Source organism: Vipera ursinii, assembly GCF_947247035.1.
Source record: "Vipera ursinii genome assembly, chromosome: Z".
In the NCBI taxonomy this organism is placed as follows: domain Eukaryota; kingdom Metazoa; phylum Chordata; class Lepidosauria; order Squamata; family Viperidae; genus Vipera; species Vipera ursinii.
This window is the reverse complement of record NC_139517.1, coordinates 44,282,669-44,298,660: the sequence shown is the minus strand read 5'-3', so window position 1 is coordinate 44,298,660 and position 15,992 is coordinate 44,282,669. Positions and strand designations below refer to the sequence as shown.

At 40.6% G+C, this 15,992-nt stretch overlaps 1 protein-coding gene across 4 annotated transcripts in view; it reads left to right on the top strand.

Moving 5' to 3' along the window:
* Positions 1-15,992, top strand: part of SH2D4A (SH2 domain containing 4A) — a 44,760-nt gene that overhangs the window by 6,618 nt on the left and 22,150 nt on the right. For 3 of the 4 annotated variants that reach the window (XM_083376767.1, XM_083376765.1, XM_083376768.1), the window contains exons 2-3: positions 9,496-9,655; positions 12,715-12,895. In XM_083376767.1, coding sequence (XP_083232893.1) covers positions 9,496-9,655; positions 12,715-12,895 — 341 coding nt within the window. The remainder of the gene's footprint in view (positions 1-9,495; positions 9,656-12,714; positions 12,896-15,992) is intronic. The other variant, XM_083376766.1, reaches the window with a different exon arrangement.

Sequence of the window (15,992 nt, the reverse complement as noted above, 5' to 3'; positions counted from 1 at the left end):
TAGCAGCCGAGACCGTAAGGCCACCATCACCATCATCACCATTGCCATCATCACCTGCACACAGGGTTCTCAACGTAGGGGACCTGGTCTGGGCAAGGAACTACGGGGCTGGACATCCATGGGTTCCGGGGACAGTGGTTGAGGAAACAGGACCCCTCTCTTACATCGTGGGGGTGGAGGGGGACAGACGCATAAGGCGACACATTGACCAGCTCAGAGGAAGGGTCCCTCTGCCAGCTCCTAACAGGAGAGCCCAGGAGAGTCACACCCCAGGAGAGGTCAACCCAGCCAGGAACTGCACAGAGCAGGAACCAGAGGAGGAGGGCCTTCTGATCCCAGCTCTTTGCAACCCTGCACAGAGGCCTCAAGAACCCGTGGTCCAAGCCCAGGGCCAAACCACACCTAGACAGTCCACCCGGCCACACAGGACACCTGCTTACCTATCGGACTATGTGTGCAAATGACCCCCATGCAGTGGCATCATTGTGTTTTTTTATATACTAGTGTTGAATCAGTGTACATAGTTGTAGTAGCTGCAAGTGGTTCATTGTTATGTGGTTCTTCTCTAAGGGGGGAGGGTTGTTATGTATGCAGGCACCTGCATAACAACAGCCACCAGGGGGCGTTGGCCTGGACAGTTTCGGCGGGAAACCCAGTTTCGGCGGGAAACCTAGGGCCAACCCCATTGGCTGTCCGCATACCTGGCTAGGTATTTAAGGAGGCCAGGTAGTCCTCACTCCCCAGTTCACTACCCCCCTTCAATAAAGAGCTGAACTCACACACCGGCTGGCGTCTCTTCCTTGCGTCGGACCCACTACACAATACTTCTGCCTTAGTGTATTCTTGGATTTGAAGTGTGCATGTATGTTTTGTTGGCTGAAGATCCTCCTCAGCTTTTCCGATATTCCTGCAATGTAAGGAATGTCTATGTTGCTTCATTTTTCTTTGTCTGTTATGGAAGAGCTCCTGCTGGATCTTTTTTGAGATTTGATGAAGGCCCACTTGGGATAGCCACATGTTCTGAGGGCTTCCTTGATGTGTTTTATTTCTGTTTCTTTTCCTTCTTTGCTGGTAGGCAGGCCTTCAGCTCTGTGGTGTAGGGTTCTGATAACTCCCATTTTGTGCTCCAGTGGATGGTGAAAATCAAAATGTAAATATTGATCTTTGTGTGGTGGTTTCCTGTAAATTTCAGTGTTAAGGCGTCTGTCTTCCTTAATGTATACAGCACAGTCCAGGAAGGCTAGACTATTTTCCTTAACATCTTCAAGAATGAACTTGATGTATCTGTCCCCCGAATTGATACGTTTGGTGAATGCTTCCAATTCCTGTGTTTTGATCTGCGTTGGAAGAAATGATGGTGATTTGCTCAAAGTTGTGAATTTTGCTGAAACTGCATTATTCGATTATCATATGGCTTTATTTTCTCTGCAACAGCCACAACTCTTTGTTTCAGCTCTTCAACTACAACTGCAATTTCCTTTTTCCCCCCAGGTCGTATCTTGCTGTCAGGCTAAATCTGATTTTTTTTTATTCTTCAGGGTTCCTTGCCTCAAATTCTTACAATTACTTAAATCCAATTGAATTTTCTTTATTTTTAACTCCAGGTGGATTTTCCACTTTGGTTTTCCTTTCTTAATTTCTTTATTCTTTCCAATTCTCAAGCCCAATTCTTCAGTAGTAACATAGGTTGCTGCATACATTAGTTGGTTTGTTTGAGCTGATGTTTCTATTGGAATAGTCTGGACAGCTTCATTAACATTTTTAAATAATTTAGCCAAACTTCTCTTACTAATTTGATTCAGTTTAATCTCAGTTAATTTGGCTCAAGATCTTGGTTCCTCGAGATCTAATCCAGCTCTTGCTTCTTGTTCCTCATCCGCTCTTCTGATTTCTTTCCTTTTCTCCACTATTTGTTGCTCCACTTCTAAATTATCTCTATTATTAGTTATTCTTGATCTTGGGCTTCTCTGCTTGCAGTCTGTTGTAATTCGGCATTAATGAAGAGCTTGTGCTTCAAAATAACATGCCTCTGATCCATAAGTCTTTATTCATTGATTTCCGTATCCAGGTGATTCTCCTTCCAAATCTTGAACATGCACTTTTGAAATCCATGTTTTGTTGGCTCAGATTGATAATAACCTTCCATAATTTTAATTTTCTTACTTTGTCCAAAAATTTTCCATTTTTTTTTGTTCGTCTTCCAGTTGCCTGTCAATTCCATGCCCTGGTTGCCTAGCAGAGGGAGCTAAGCACTGTGGCATAATTTTGCTGAACACCCAGGAGCCATAGCATTCAATGCAAGTTTTGTTGATCTGGGTGATAACTTGATCCTCTATAGAATTCACTTGACGTATTTTCACCATAGTTGATTTGGAGCAAGTTTAATCTCGCTCTTCTACAGAGCACACAAGCCTCCATCACAACAGGGTAAAGCTCCTTGGGTTGTTGTTGTTATTATTATTTGAGATTTAATCTTCAATTCGATTTGATGGTAAAAACATAATAGTTCAAGTACTAACCAAGGACTTAAGAGCTGTTAAGGTAACGTCTGAGAATACAGGCAGTTCCGAGTAAGGTGGGGCAGACTTTTTTGCAATTCATACTTCTGCCACTTCCACTAATTCTGCGTTCCCGTTCCAAACAGCTCAAGGCCTGGTAGTAGGTTGCAGCCTTGGGGTTGGGGTCCCTGGCCTAGAAAATCAAATGTAAATGCTTTGTCCCCTTCTTTTAAGTGTGGAATATGTTATTCTTGTCAGTGAAGTTGGAGTTGGAGGAGAATTTTGTCACTGCAGAATCTTTGGGTTTGACAGTGGTTTTTGTTTCTATTTTTCACTAAAAGTAAAGATGAATAGATACTGCATTCAGATTGCCTTATAGAGATTTCAGGAGTGAAAGTCTCATGGTGAAGAAAGAATTGCCCTTGTGTTTCATTTTTTTGCAGAAAATCTGGAGATTTTTCTACAGACTGAAATTAGATGCAAAACACAGAAGGTGATATAATACTGCTGGTATTTTTTAAGTGATTATGTGCCATAAAGTCGTTGTTAACTCTTAGTGACCATATAGATTTTTCTCCATGATGAAACATACCAGTTCCATATAAAGCATTTAAACAAAATAATAGTTGGCCACCTGAAATAAGAGGATAAGGAAAGGAAAATGAGTCCAGGATAACTCAGCGCAGCCATCTCATTACTGCCAGCTTGCTACCACCAAGTTGCTTCTGTCCACTCACAGCCACCAAGTCGTCACTCACTATGGTTGGCAGAAGGGAGAGCTGGATGAGCGGGCAAGCAAGAGGGTGGGCAAAGTGCAAAGCGGGGACTGGGGGTTTCCCATTTTCACACCTCCCACTATCTCTCCTGCGACTGGGTTGAAGAGGCCAGCAGCAGTGGTGGACAGAGCGCGTGGCAGGGAGGTGGCAGCCACCAGGGAATCCCATTTTTACAAGGGACTTTTTAAGAAACGTGTTGGTCAAAATCAATGTATTTGACCAGTTTTATGTATCATAAAACATGGAATTTGTGCTATAAAATAGACTTTTTAGCTCTTCCTTCCTTAAGATGCCCATTGGTTATGATAGAGGGATTCCTCTCTATTCAGGTTCATGAAGATGTTTTGCAAATGGCTTTGAAATAACAGCTAAGATAATTGAAGGTTTGGATAATAGTATTTTGCATAGCCAGCAGCTGCCTAAATGCTTAATTAGATGTTATGTTTATAAATGTTGCTCAATTTAACTAACAAGAAGTTCAGGAAGAAACCAGCATGGCTGCATAAAGATCTCTCTGACAAACTGAAAGACAAAAAGGACAAGTAATAAAAAATGGAAAGAGAGACACATAACTAAGGTTGATTATCAGCAGACAGCCAGAACATGCAAAGATGAAGTCAGGAAAACAAAGGCTCAGAACGAACAAACACTTGAAACAGAAATCATGGATAATAAAAAAAAAGTTTCTTCCAACATATTAACAAGAAAAAAGTCAAGGAAACTGAATGTCCACTAAAGAGAGAATATGGCAAGGAAATAACAGGCAACAGGGAGAAAGCAGAGCTGCTTAACTCATACTTTGCATCAGTCTTCACACAAAAAGAAACCAGCCCAACATAGCAAAAAAAAACCACTGCAAAAGACAAATTAGAAACAAAAATTAAAATAAGCAAGAAAATGGTAAGAGAACACCTATCTGACCTTGAAAAATATAAATCACTGGGGCCTGATAGATTATATCCCAGAGTTCCGAAGGAGCTGGCAGATGTTATCTCAGAACCATTGCACCACATCTTTCAAAAATTCTGGAACACCGGGGAAGTAGCTGAGGATTGGAAAAGGGCTGGTGTAGTTCCCATCTTCAAGAAAGGGAAAAAAAAACGGACCCAGGAAACTACAGACCAATTAGTTTAACATCAATACTTGGGAAGATCCTAGAAAAGCTAATAAAAAAACAGTTTTGCGAACAACTAGAAGCAAACAAAGTTATAACTAGTAGTCAGCACGGGTTTGTTAAAAACAGATCATGCCAAACCAATCTTATTTCATTCTTCAACAAAGTGACTAAACTAATAGACCAACAAAATATTATGGACATAATATACTTAGACTTCAGTGAGGCATTTGATAGGTAGACCACAACCTATTCCTTGGTAAGTTAGAAAAAGGTGGAATAGACAACATTATCACCAGATGGATCTGTAGCTGCCGGCAAACTATACTCAATGAGTAGTCCTCAATGGCACTACATCCACATGGAGAGAAGTAAGGAGTGGGGTACTACAAGGTTCCGTCTTAGGCCCAGTACTCTTCAGTATCTTCATCAATGACTTACATGAGGGAATTGAAGGGGAACTCATCAAATTTGCAGATGACACTAAACTGGCAGGAGTAGCCAACACTCAGGATCCAAATAGATCTTGACAAACTTGAACAATGGGCCCTATCCAACAAAATGAGTTTCAATGTGGAGAAAAGCAAAATTTTACATGTAGGCAGGAAAAATCAAAAGCACAAGTACAGATTGGGCAAGATCTGGCTTAAAAACTGTAACTGTGAGAGGGCCCTTGAGGTCCTAGTGGATGATCACTTAACTATGAGCCAGCAGTGTGCAGCAGCAGCCAAAGAAGCTAATACAATCCTGGGTTGTATAAACAGAGGCATAGAATCAAGATCACACAAGGTATTTATACCACTTTATAAAACCCTAATAAGACCACACCTGGAATACTGCAGCCAATTTTGGTCACCATATCACAAAAAAGATGTTGAGAGTTTGGACAAATTCAGAGAAGAGCAACTAAGATGATCAAAGGCTGGAGACTAAAACATACGGAGAACGGCTGCAGGACTTGGGCTTGGCTAGTCTAAAGAAAACAAGAAATAGAGGAGACATGATAGCAGTATTCCAGTATTTGAGTGGCTGCCACAAAGAAGAGGGGGGCATGTTATTCACCAAAGTACCAAAGGGAAGGACAAAAAACAATGGTTGGAAACTGATCAAAGAAAGAAGCAATCTGGAATTAAGGAGAAACTTCCTGACAGTGAGGACAATTAATAAGTGGAACAGCTTGCCTCCAGACATTATGGACGCTCCATCACTGGAGATTTTTAAGAAGAGGTTAGACAGTCACTGTGTGTGAGATGGTATAGGTCCTCCTGCTTGAGCAGGGGGCTGGACTAGAAGACCTCCAAGGTCCCTTCCAGATCCTATCCTATCCTATCCTATCCTATCCTATCCTATCCTATCCTATCCTATCCTATCCTATCCTATCCTATTTTTACAATATGAATGCTGTTAACTGGCATTAAACAAGATTATCAATTTCTATTACTTTTGGGTCTCTTTAACTACACATGGAACCAGGGAATTATGAATGCAACCTCAGTACCCATCTGAAATATCCTGATATTAGTAAATTATATTTGATATTATATTTTTGTGCAGTGTGATTTCCATTTCTTGGAAGAATAATTTATGTCAATATTTGTAAGTCCAACAAAGCTTGACAGAATAAAGCAAGATAGAATAAATAGTATTAATTAGATATAGCTTGATAAAAGCATGGAATTATATAAGGAAAATAATAAGCTCAACAGTTTCACCATTAACCTCTCCTTCAATGCTTTCAGTGTTGGAGACAGATTAAGAAACATGTAATTAAATATGCAGACAAGGCCCACTCAGATTCCATGAATAGAAGGCACAGCAATAATTATTCAGTGAAGATCAGAATGTACTGTGATTGATGTATTTATAAATTGCTAGAAGTATAAAATCTGATCTTAATAACAATGGAAGGATATTAAGAAAAAAGATTGAATTCAAAGTGCTTATACAAAATGAAAACTATCTGTCAGGTCACATATATAAATCCCTACTTAAAGATGATAGAACAAATAAGAAGCAGTATAAAAATACAATAATGGAGAGAATTATGGACCAAACTCATAAAATCTAAAAAATATATTAAAAAAATAGTTGAAAATGTTAAAATTGGTATACAACTTAATCAGTAATATCCAAGACAGATAAGTCATACATCCCTACAATAAATTTGGAAATACCTTGAAATAGAAGGAATATTTTACCATCTGCAAAAAACCTTAAAATATTAAAATCTTTAATATGTATAAACAATAATCTAATAATAATAATAGAGACAAGGGTGAAGGTTTGTTCTCCAAGCTCTTCCACAAGCTTAGACAAAGAAGCTTCACCCTCATCCTACAGATATTTGGCACTATTGCAAACAGTAGAGACTTTAGTATCAAATGATTTGTTGTATTTTGTAGTTGCTTATTAAAGTCACATTTATCTTTGGATGCAAAATTTAATACTAACATAAACTTTACCTCTAAAGACTTAAGCCATCTAAATGTTAGAGTGTTAGTAATTTCAAATCAATATTGTATACATACCATTGTACTCAAATAATAAAATGTACTATTTATGTTTTATAATACAGTGGTACCTCAGTACTCATTAATTGGTTCTGGAAGGCATGATGAGTACTAAAAATGAAGAGTACCAACAAACCACGTGACTTACCATGTGACCCTTTGTTTCAGCTGGGAAAGACTTCCTATCTATACATTTCCCTATGTCAGCAATCTTTCCAGCATGGCCAACTTCCTGTCTGTCTTCTGCAGCTGTCCCCAACTTCCTTTTGCAGTGATCTTCATGGCATAGCTGATTTCCTGTCCATTCTCCATGGCCATCTCCTTCTTCCTATACAGCATCTCATCAAGTATCAAACAAATGACAAAGACCGGGACAAATTTTCATATCAAAATGCGTTGAGTATCAAATTCGATGAGTTTTGAAGCAGTCAAGTACTGAAGTACAATTATAATACAATTTTAAAAACAGAATAAATCTTATTTGTTTCTTCCACTAATATAAATTGCCCTTGATTTTACAAACAGATCACTTCTCATTGAATGCTAGAATTTATCTGGTCCAGTATTCTGCTATTATAATAATAATAATAATTACAAATTTCTGGCCTGAAGCAGCTCTAGACAGATTGGTTCTCTATTTAATCTGCTTCCAAGCTGCACTAGATTAATTTTCTTGACACTGCCATGACTGACATTCTTTAAAGAGAGGCCCAACCTACTGCCCTTGGCAGGCACAAACATTGTTTAAGGGAAGCAAAAATTCCAGTGGAGATAACAAAAAGCAATCATACCATAGCTTCCTTTTTTTAGTTATAGACAGGCTATAGCTATATATCAAGCTCATCTGGTTGGCCTCCTCAGCTGGTTATGCAGCCTTCAGACCCATTTTTCCTCTTGTCACTCATTCCTGCATCCAGATGTAATTATTTTATTAGGAAATATGAAGCATGTACCTTTATGGTAAATGGTGGGTGGGAGGGAGATGGAGGTAATAAATTTGTCAACTATTTTGCACCATAAAGACAAGAAGTGAAAACAGTTCATGTTATATTTCATCTCAGCTAAGTAATCTATTGTTCATATTAATCAGTAGCTGACTCCAATGGGCTTATGTTCTTTTTTTCTTCTTTTTTTTGCACAGTTTGATCTTGTTTTCCCCAAACAACTCACTTTGATCCTCATAAAACAAGTGCAGTCATTTCCAAGCCAAATTGTTACCTAAGGGACTAATTTGAAGGGAGACTGTGGGACACCAAGAGGTTAATTACTGACCTGGACTATAAAAATGACAATTAGGATTGAAAATTTCTTATTTAAAGAGAGAATCTCTTTGTGTGTATATCTGTGTGTTTGTGTGTGTGTGTGTGTGTGTGTGTGTGTGTACATGTACATATAGTACATAAGCATACACATATGCATATATGTGTATGTGTTTATGTATGTATATATGTATATAATAAAATTATGAGATATCATTGTTTAAGAATGGAGGAAATAGGTCAATGGATGTTTAGTAAAATATGTGGCCTTGTCCTATCCTTTAGAAACAAGGTTTATAGAACATTCGCAAGGTTATCAGTCCAAGAATGCAACCATTAGAATGAAAACTTTCTGTCTCAAACAATTAAGTTAGAAACAAATATTATAATGAATAGGCAAATGGAGGTCCATATGGTATCTTTGGAATTTAGAATACATTTATATGCAAAGGCAGCATAGTGGTTTGATCTCTGGTTCCCCCTACCATTATTTTATATCCAATGTTCAATTTGGAGCATGAATGAACCAACTAGCCCACATCAATACTGGCAGCGGTAGATATATGGATGAAATCAAGATACATTTATTATATTATATGCCCACATTTAATTGCTAATAATTATTATTGTTATGGGATAGTTTTGTATTGTTCATTTTACTGTTTGCACTTTTATTATGAATGAAGGTGAATATACATGTCCCAGTTCGAGTCTAAAAGCTCAGAAGTCAAAACTTCTGGTCCTAATGACTGACCCAGATTGAACCCTGTACTTTTATTGGTCAATGACTAAAACAAAGTTTCTGTCTGGATGAAACTACTACAGATAATTGTTAGTTCATATACTTACACTTTGCTTATTCTATTTTAACTGGGGTTTTATTTTCAGGGATAATTTAATCTTTTAATTCTCTTTTAACTTTGTATTTTATATTGATGTGATTTTAAAATGCCCTGTAAACCGCCCTGAGTCCTTCGGGAAAGGGCGGTATATAAATCTAATAAAATCTAAAATCTAAATCTAAATCTATCAGCAATCTCAAAAGTCTCTGAAATTTTCCCCTCATATCTATTAGAGCAGTAGTACAAAAATATTGGCTCTCCTTTTGATTTTTTTTAAATGGAAAGGATAAATGGGTGCCTTTGAATCCCGTATGGAATTTATGTAATTTTTAAATTCATTTGAGCTTGTAAAATATTGAAGGCCACTCTGCCATTCCATTAAAGAGTCAACCAGATGGAACTGCACGTGGATGGTAAAGGAAACTGGTACACTGAACACACTGTAGATTACTGATAATTTCATTGATGTTAAAGCAGTTTTATTGTTGTTTTGCAGACCGTGGAAAATCTGTTCAGTGGAAGCTTGGTGCAGATGGTGATATCTGGGTATGGGTAATGGGAGAACACATGCTGGATAAACCATATGACCTTCTGTGTAGTGAGATTCTTGCTGAAAGAGTGAAGCAACAGTCACTTCAGCAAGTAGAAAAAATAAGGTTAGTACAGCCTTCCAATACTGAAAACAATACACCAAATCTGTCATTAAAAGGAATTTCTTCAAGGCAGGTCCTGACTAGTACAAACTGCATGTTATGGGTTGCTGTCCAATGTGGATATAACGAAGGATAGAGACTCTAATCCAAGGGTTGGCAACCTTAAACACTCAGAGCAACTTGGACCCGTTTCCCAGAGAAAAGAAAACACTGGGAGCCGCAAAACTGGTGCACCCACTCTGTGTGTGTGTGTGTGTGTGTGTGTGTGTGTGTGTGTATGAGACAGAGAGAGAGATGCTGCTTTCTGCGGAGACACAGCAAAGGCAGGAGCCCCGCCCAATAAGCTTGTCAGACAACAGCATGAGGCCACTCTCCTTGTTACACACACACACACACACACACACACAGACACACATAAACACAGGGGGGGAAGCGCAAATGCCTCTCTCTGTCTCTCTCTCTCTCTGCAAATGGCGGAGGACGACTGGGAGCTGCAGGAGAAGGCTGAAAGAGCTGCATGCGGCTCCAGAGCTGTGGGTTGCCAACCTGTGCTCTACCCAATCTTTTCTATTTGGCATCCTCAAGACTGTGACTTCACTTCCCAGAATTCCTAGGAATAAGGAAATATTACACTTTTCTATTTTTAAAAAACTTTTCAAATTATTCAAAGAAACCAGGATACTTAAAAAATAAGAGCATTGTTCCAAGTTTTATTTTTCCATTGTGGAAAACAGACTGGATTCCTGAATGATGGAATTTCCCCCCCCCCCCCCAGTACATCCCAAAGAAACATTGTGGTTCTCAAACAATGTAAGATAAGATAAACTAAGGTAAGGTAAGGTAAGGTAAGATGGTGAGATAAGATAAGCTGAGATAACTTTTATTGTCACTTTTTTCTGTGAACACACTGGCATACATTAAAAAATGAAATTCTGATGCCTCTGTGGTAAGGATAGGGAAAGAAGAAGTGCTCTTCTCATATGATGCAGAAAATGCAGGCACTGCTGTGCCCGCTTCACCAGTGCCTCAATGTTGAGTGACCAAGCTAATCTGCTCGTCAGCTGCACACCCAGAAATTGATACTACTAAACACCCCCACAATTGAATCATTAATAAACAGAAGTGTATGGCTGGGCCTGCCTTTTCTGAAATTGGCAATGATTTCTTTTGTTTTTCCTACATTTAAAACCAGGCTGTTTTTATTACACCAGTTCATCAAACCCTCTACTTCCTCCTGGTAATCGCCCTCATTATCATCCTGAATAAGGCCCACTACTGTTATATCATCTACATACTTCACAATCTAGTTGGTAGCAAACCTTACACAACAGTCATGGGTTAGCAGGGTGAAAATAGCAGTTTTAGGACACAGCCCTGAAGAGAAGCTCTGCTCAAGAACACAGTGTTAGAAATATTAGTCCCAACTCTCACATATTAGGGCCTATCAGTGAGAAAATGAAGAACCCAGTTGCACAAAGGAGTACTGAAACCTAAAAGGCCTAGTTTATCTACTAAATGCTGAGGAATGATCCTATTAAATGCTGAACTAAAGTTGACACACAGCATTTGCACATGAGTTTTTTCTTTCCTCTAAGTGCTCCAACCTCAGATGAAGAACATAGGAAAAAGCATGTAGGAAGGAATTTTGCAAGTTAAATGAAGTCACTACACAGCAGACTGACAAGAATCTTAAATAGTGTGGAATGAAAGAAGGAAGAGAAGAGGGCACCATTTGTCCTTAGTTTCAACTGTGAAATGTTCAAGAGAGGAAGAACAAGCCTATATGTGATTAAATAAAACAGGAGTTCATTATTTAGTGGGCAGGGTTGTTGACAGGTTCTTGAGGCAGGCAGAAGTTCTATGTTAGAAGCCTCCCATTATTTTTTTATAACTGCAATTATGCAGCTGCTACTGGTTGACATTTTAGTCCAAATGCAGATGCTGGGGAAGAGGACATTCAATCTTTTTCTCCAATAGCCAATTCTAAATCTAACTTCATGAAACTGGTGCTGGCACAGAGGCCCAGACCTATAATTCTCATAGTAAGGCTATCAATAGTTTCTATGACAGAGAAGTGCCACTGATCGGAGGGAGGGAGCGAAGGGGAAAGGAAGGAAGCCATTTCAATTATAATTGTATGAATCTTCCATATAATCTAAATGTGGGAAAATATTAACAGATTTGTGTGTATTGAACAACAACAACAACAACAACAATACATCCACATCTGCCTATCCCAGGTAAGGACTTGATAGGTAGACAAAAATGCAAAATCCAGTCTGAACATCTGGCTGACTGTGCAAATAATAATAATAATAATAATTATTATTATTATTATTATTATTATTATTATTATTATTATTATTATTATTATTATTATTATTATTATTATTATTATTATTATTATTATTATTATTGAGTTGGAAGGGGACTTAGAGGTCATCTAGTCCAACCCCCTGCTCAGGCAGGAAACCCTATACCATTTGAGACAAATGGCTGTCCAGACTCTTCTTTAAAAATTCCATTGCTGGAGCATTCATAACTTCTGGATGCAGGTTGTTCCACTGATTAATCGTTCTAACTGTCTTTGTTAGTTCTAGGTTGCTTCTCTCCTTGACTAGTTTCCATCTGTTGCTTCTTGTCCTGCTTTCTGGTGCTTTGGAGAATAGCTTGGCTCCCTCTTCTTTGTGGCAGCCCCTGAGATATTGGAACACTGCTATCATGTCACCACTCGCCCTTCTCTTCATTAAACTAGACATACCCAATTCCAGCAACTGTTCCTTATATGTTTTAGCCTCCAATGCCCTAATCATTTTTGTTGCTCTTCTCTGTACTCTTTCTAGAGTCTCAACTTTAATTTAAGGATAATTTAAGGGCCAGCCTACAACTGTACCACTTCAGTGCTATGTAATACGAAGGTAGAGATATAGCTACCTATCAAAACATTTTTTACATTAATTCCTATTGCAGCTTCTTTTATTTGCTGCACATGCAGGTAAAAACCAAAGTTGTTTGAAAAGCTTCTGTTTCCTTGAAAAACTCTTTGTTTTCTTATTTTATAGAAGAACCCCAATGGAAAAAGTCACAGAGAGTTTGGTATTATCTCCTCCACAGTTTCTATCAGAGACCCAACCTAGATTTGAAATACTGCGAGACAATAAAAATTTTGTGCAAAGAGATTTACCAAAGAAAGTGGAAAACACACCAGCTGTTGGAAATTACAGAAATCTAGAATGTGTCCAGGTAATGTTTTTGTTTCTTACTATTCAAACATTAAAATGAAAGCTGAGGGGAAAAGAATTCCATGGTGAAACCAATGAATGATGATTTTAGGAGTTATTTGGGGGTCCCAGTGAGCATTCAGGTGAATCAACACTGAGGGAATGATAAAGATTAACTTTGCTACAGGAAGTTAAACCAAAAAAGCTACCGTATTTTCCGGCGTCTAAGACGACTTTTGAACCCCTGAAAATCTTCTCAAAAGTTGGGGGGTCGTCTTATACGCCGGGTCGTCTTATACGCCGAAAAAAACAACAAATCAGTCGAGCGTACTTTCTTGCAAAGCCGGGCCGCCCCGTGCAACCGAGCTATCTCCAGCGCGGCTCCGGGACACGGCTGGGCGGGAGCGTCGGGTGGCTCTCCCCACGCGAAGCTTTGCAGGTAACTCGCGGGCTAGGGAGCGGCGCCCTCTGCACGCCCGCGGACCCGGAGCCGCGGCGGAGAGGCGCTTTTTCCCTTTCCCTTCATGGGGGGGTGGTGGTGTGCGCCTCTCCATGGACTGCTGGGTGGGCCGCGTGAAGCCGAGCGGCGCTTCCCACGCGAGTGGCTCGGCAGAGGCGCTGGGAGAGGCCGGGGAGCGAGGCGGGCTGGCGGACAAAGGCGAGAGGGGCGTACCTGTGCTGAAGGTTCTCCCAGAGACTGGCCTGGGGCGGGGGCGGCGCCCCCTGGGCCTGCTTTCCCCCTCTGGCCCCGCTTCTCCCCCATGCCTGCCGCTCTTCTCGGCCTGGCTTGGGGCTGCGGCTGCCGGCCCCTTGTTCCGGGAAGCCCCGCGAGGAACCATGTGGCTTTTTGCAGTTCTGAAGGTATAGGCTTAGCTTCCTGTTTGGCGGGGCCTTCCAGCAGCTGCAACATTCGAGCAAACTCGCATGGGGCAAAGAGGGAAGGAAGGAGACTTGGGGAGCCTAACTTTTGGGGACCAGCAACTTGGGAAAGCTGTAGCCTCAGGCTTCCTTCCAGACTCACCTGTCACCAGCACCGCTCTTCCCCCCACGGGGATGCGCTTCCGCCGGGCGGTGCTGGCCGAGACGAGCCAGCAGGCAGCCGCCGTGAGCGCGGTGCTGAGGGGCAGCGGCAGGACGGCATGGCCCAGCGCCTGCAGGACGGCCAGCAGCCCCACGCGCACGCGCAGCAGCAGCCACCGGCTCAGCAACAGGTCAGAGCGCAGGAGCCGCACCGCCAGGCTGCCCAGGAAAAGCAGCCACACCGAGAGGCTGCACGCCCAGGCCAGCTCCATGAGGGGCAGGGCGGGAAGCCGGCCGGGAAGAGGGACCAGGAGCCCGGGCCGAGCGCGCCTCGGCCGACAGTGAGAGGGAAGTGGCACGTGAGTTCTAAAAAAGAGGCTGCGGGCGGAGCTGCCCTGCCCTGCGCCAAATGGGAGAAGTTCAAGGCCTGGGGGGAAGCAGGAGGGGCGCCGGCCATGGCGGGGTGGCGGCTGCCCTCCGGTGCTGCCTGCCGTCCGGAAAATGCTGCACCTCGGGGGCCGGCAGAAGCGCAGGAGCAGCGGGAGGGCCGGCGGGTAAGTATTTTCTGGCGTATAAGACAAAACCTTCAAAATCTTCTTAAAAGTAGGGGGTCGTCTTATACGCCAGGTCGCCTTATACGCTGGAAAATACGGTATTTGTGCCATGATGCTCAACGTGTGCCCCCTCCCATTACAGGTGACACAGCAGTATCAAAAAATGCTGCTGCATTGTAATATTATGCATATAGGAAATAATAGTTTTAATTTATATCTCACTGAATGCCATATAAATGGTTCTATTTACACTGTACACTTGCACTGTACACAGAGGAGTAAGGCTGTCATGCAAAGTCTAAAATTCAAGATGACCAGCCCAGTTAATTGAGCTTAATTTTTTTAGGGGGACTAAATTAATTTCTTGAAATCATCATTCAGCAGAATTATTTGAATATTAACTCTGTTTCAAAATTTGCAATTGAAAGTATAGTTTTGAGTGGTCCTGCAAGATTGAGACTGTAGGTACTACATCCTTGTATTTCAGTTTTACTTCCACCCCCACCTCTTGGCTGCACCAGGTTGTACTAAAAAGGGGGCTAAAATAACTGGGGAGGAACATTTCCTACATTACTGTTATTTTTCTATCCTAGAATAATTTAATATATAAAATTAGATACAATCTTTCAAGAATTTTTAGTACTTATTTTTACTTGTATTTAATAGTAATTCATTGGAGTTAAATTAGACATGTTACCTTTTACATAAAAGCAGCAAATACTCTATCAGGAATAGATTTTCAGTGAAATCACTTATTAAATTAATGTACCTGTGGTTAATGATTAAAACGAAGGCATGTTGGTCAAGGAGGCTGGTTCCTGGGTCACATGAGCTATGGTAGATAAGGTGAAAAGAGGTCCATTTATTCACTTCACTGATTAAAGAAGGTAATCAAGAACTGGAAAAAAAACCACTTGAAAAAAAGCTCTGAGTTAGTGAGCCTTGATTACAGCTTCATAAATGGTTATAAGCATAAAGGTTTGTCAATAGGGAGTAGAAATTAGAGGAAGATTATGTTAAATGTGCTAGGTTTTTTTGGTATTTTGCTGTCACAAACTGAAAAATAAACTTACTGTACAGTGTGAACCCTGGCTCTTCTGGAACATAATAACTCTATAGACATATATTGAGAAGAATAGTATCTCAACAGCATCTGACTTAGTGCAAAATGTTTCCATTATCTTTTCTGGAATCAGAGAAGCTGGCAATACCTAGCTAACCATATCTGATTTTTAAAAAGCTGACCAGAATCAGGGCCTTTTAGCAATCGGAAGCATCATCTCCAGGTAATCCCAAGGCTGTAGATAAACTGGAAGGTTGGGGGGAAATGAGCAACAAGAGTGAGAGTAACTAAGCACAGGGGAGAGTTTTTCTTAAAACTTCATTCGTGGTCATAAGAGTGGTGAAGCAAGCTTCAGTTATCTGTGAATATATATATTCTTAATAAAAATGACATATGCCAATTAATGGCTAGAGGCTGAGATATATATCTGGTTACCAGTTATAAAAGGGACACGGTGGCTCAGTGGGTTAGGACGCTGAGCT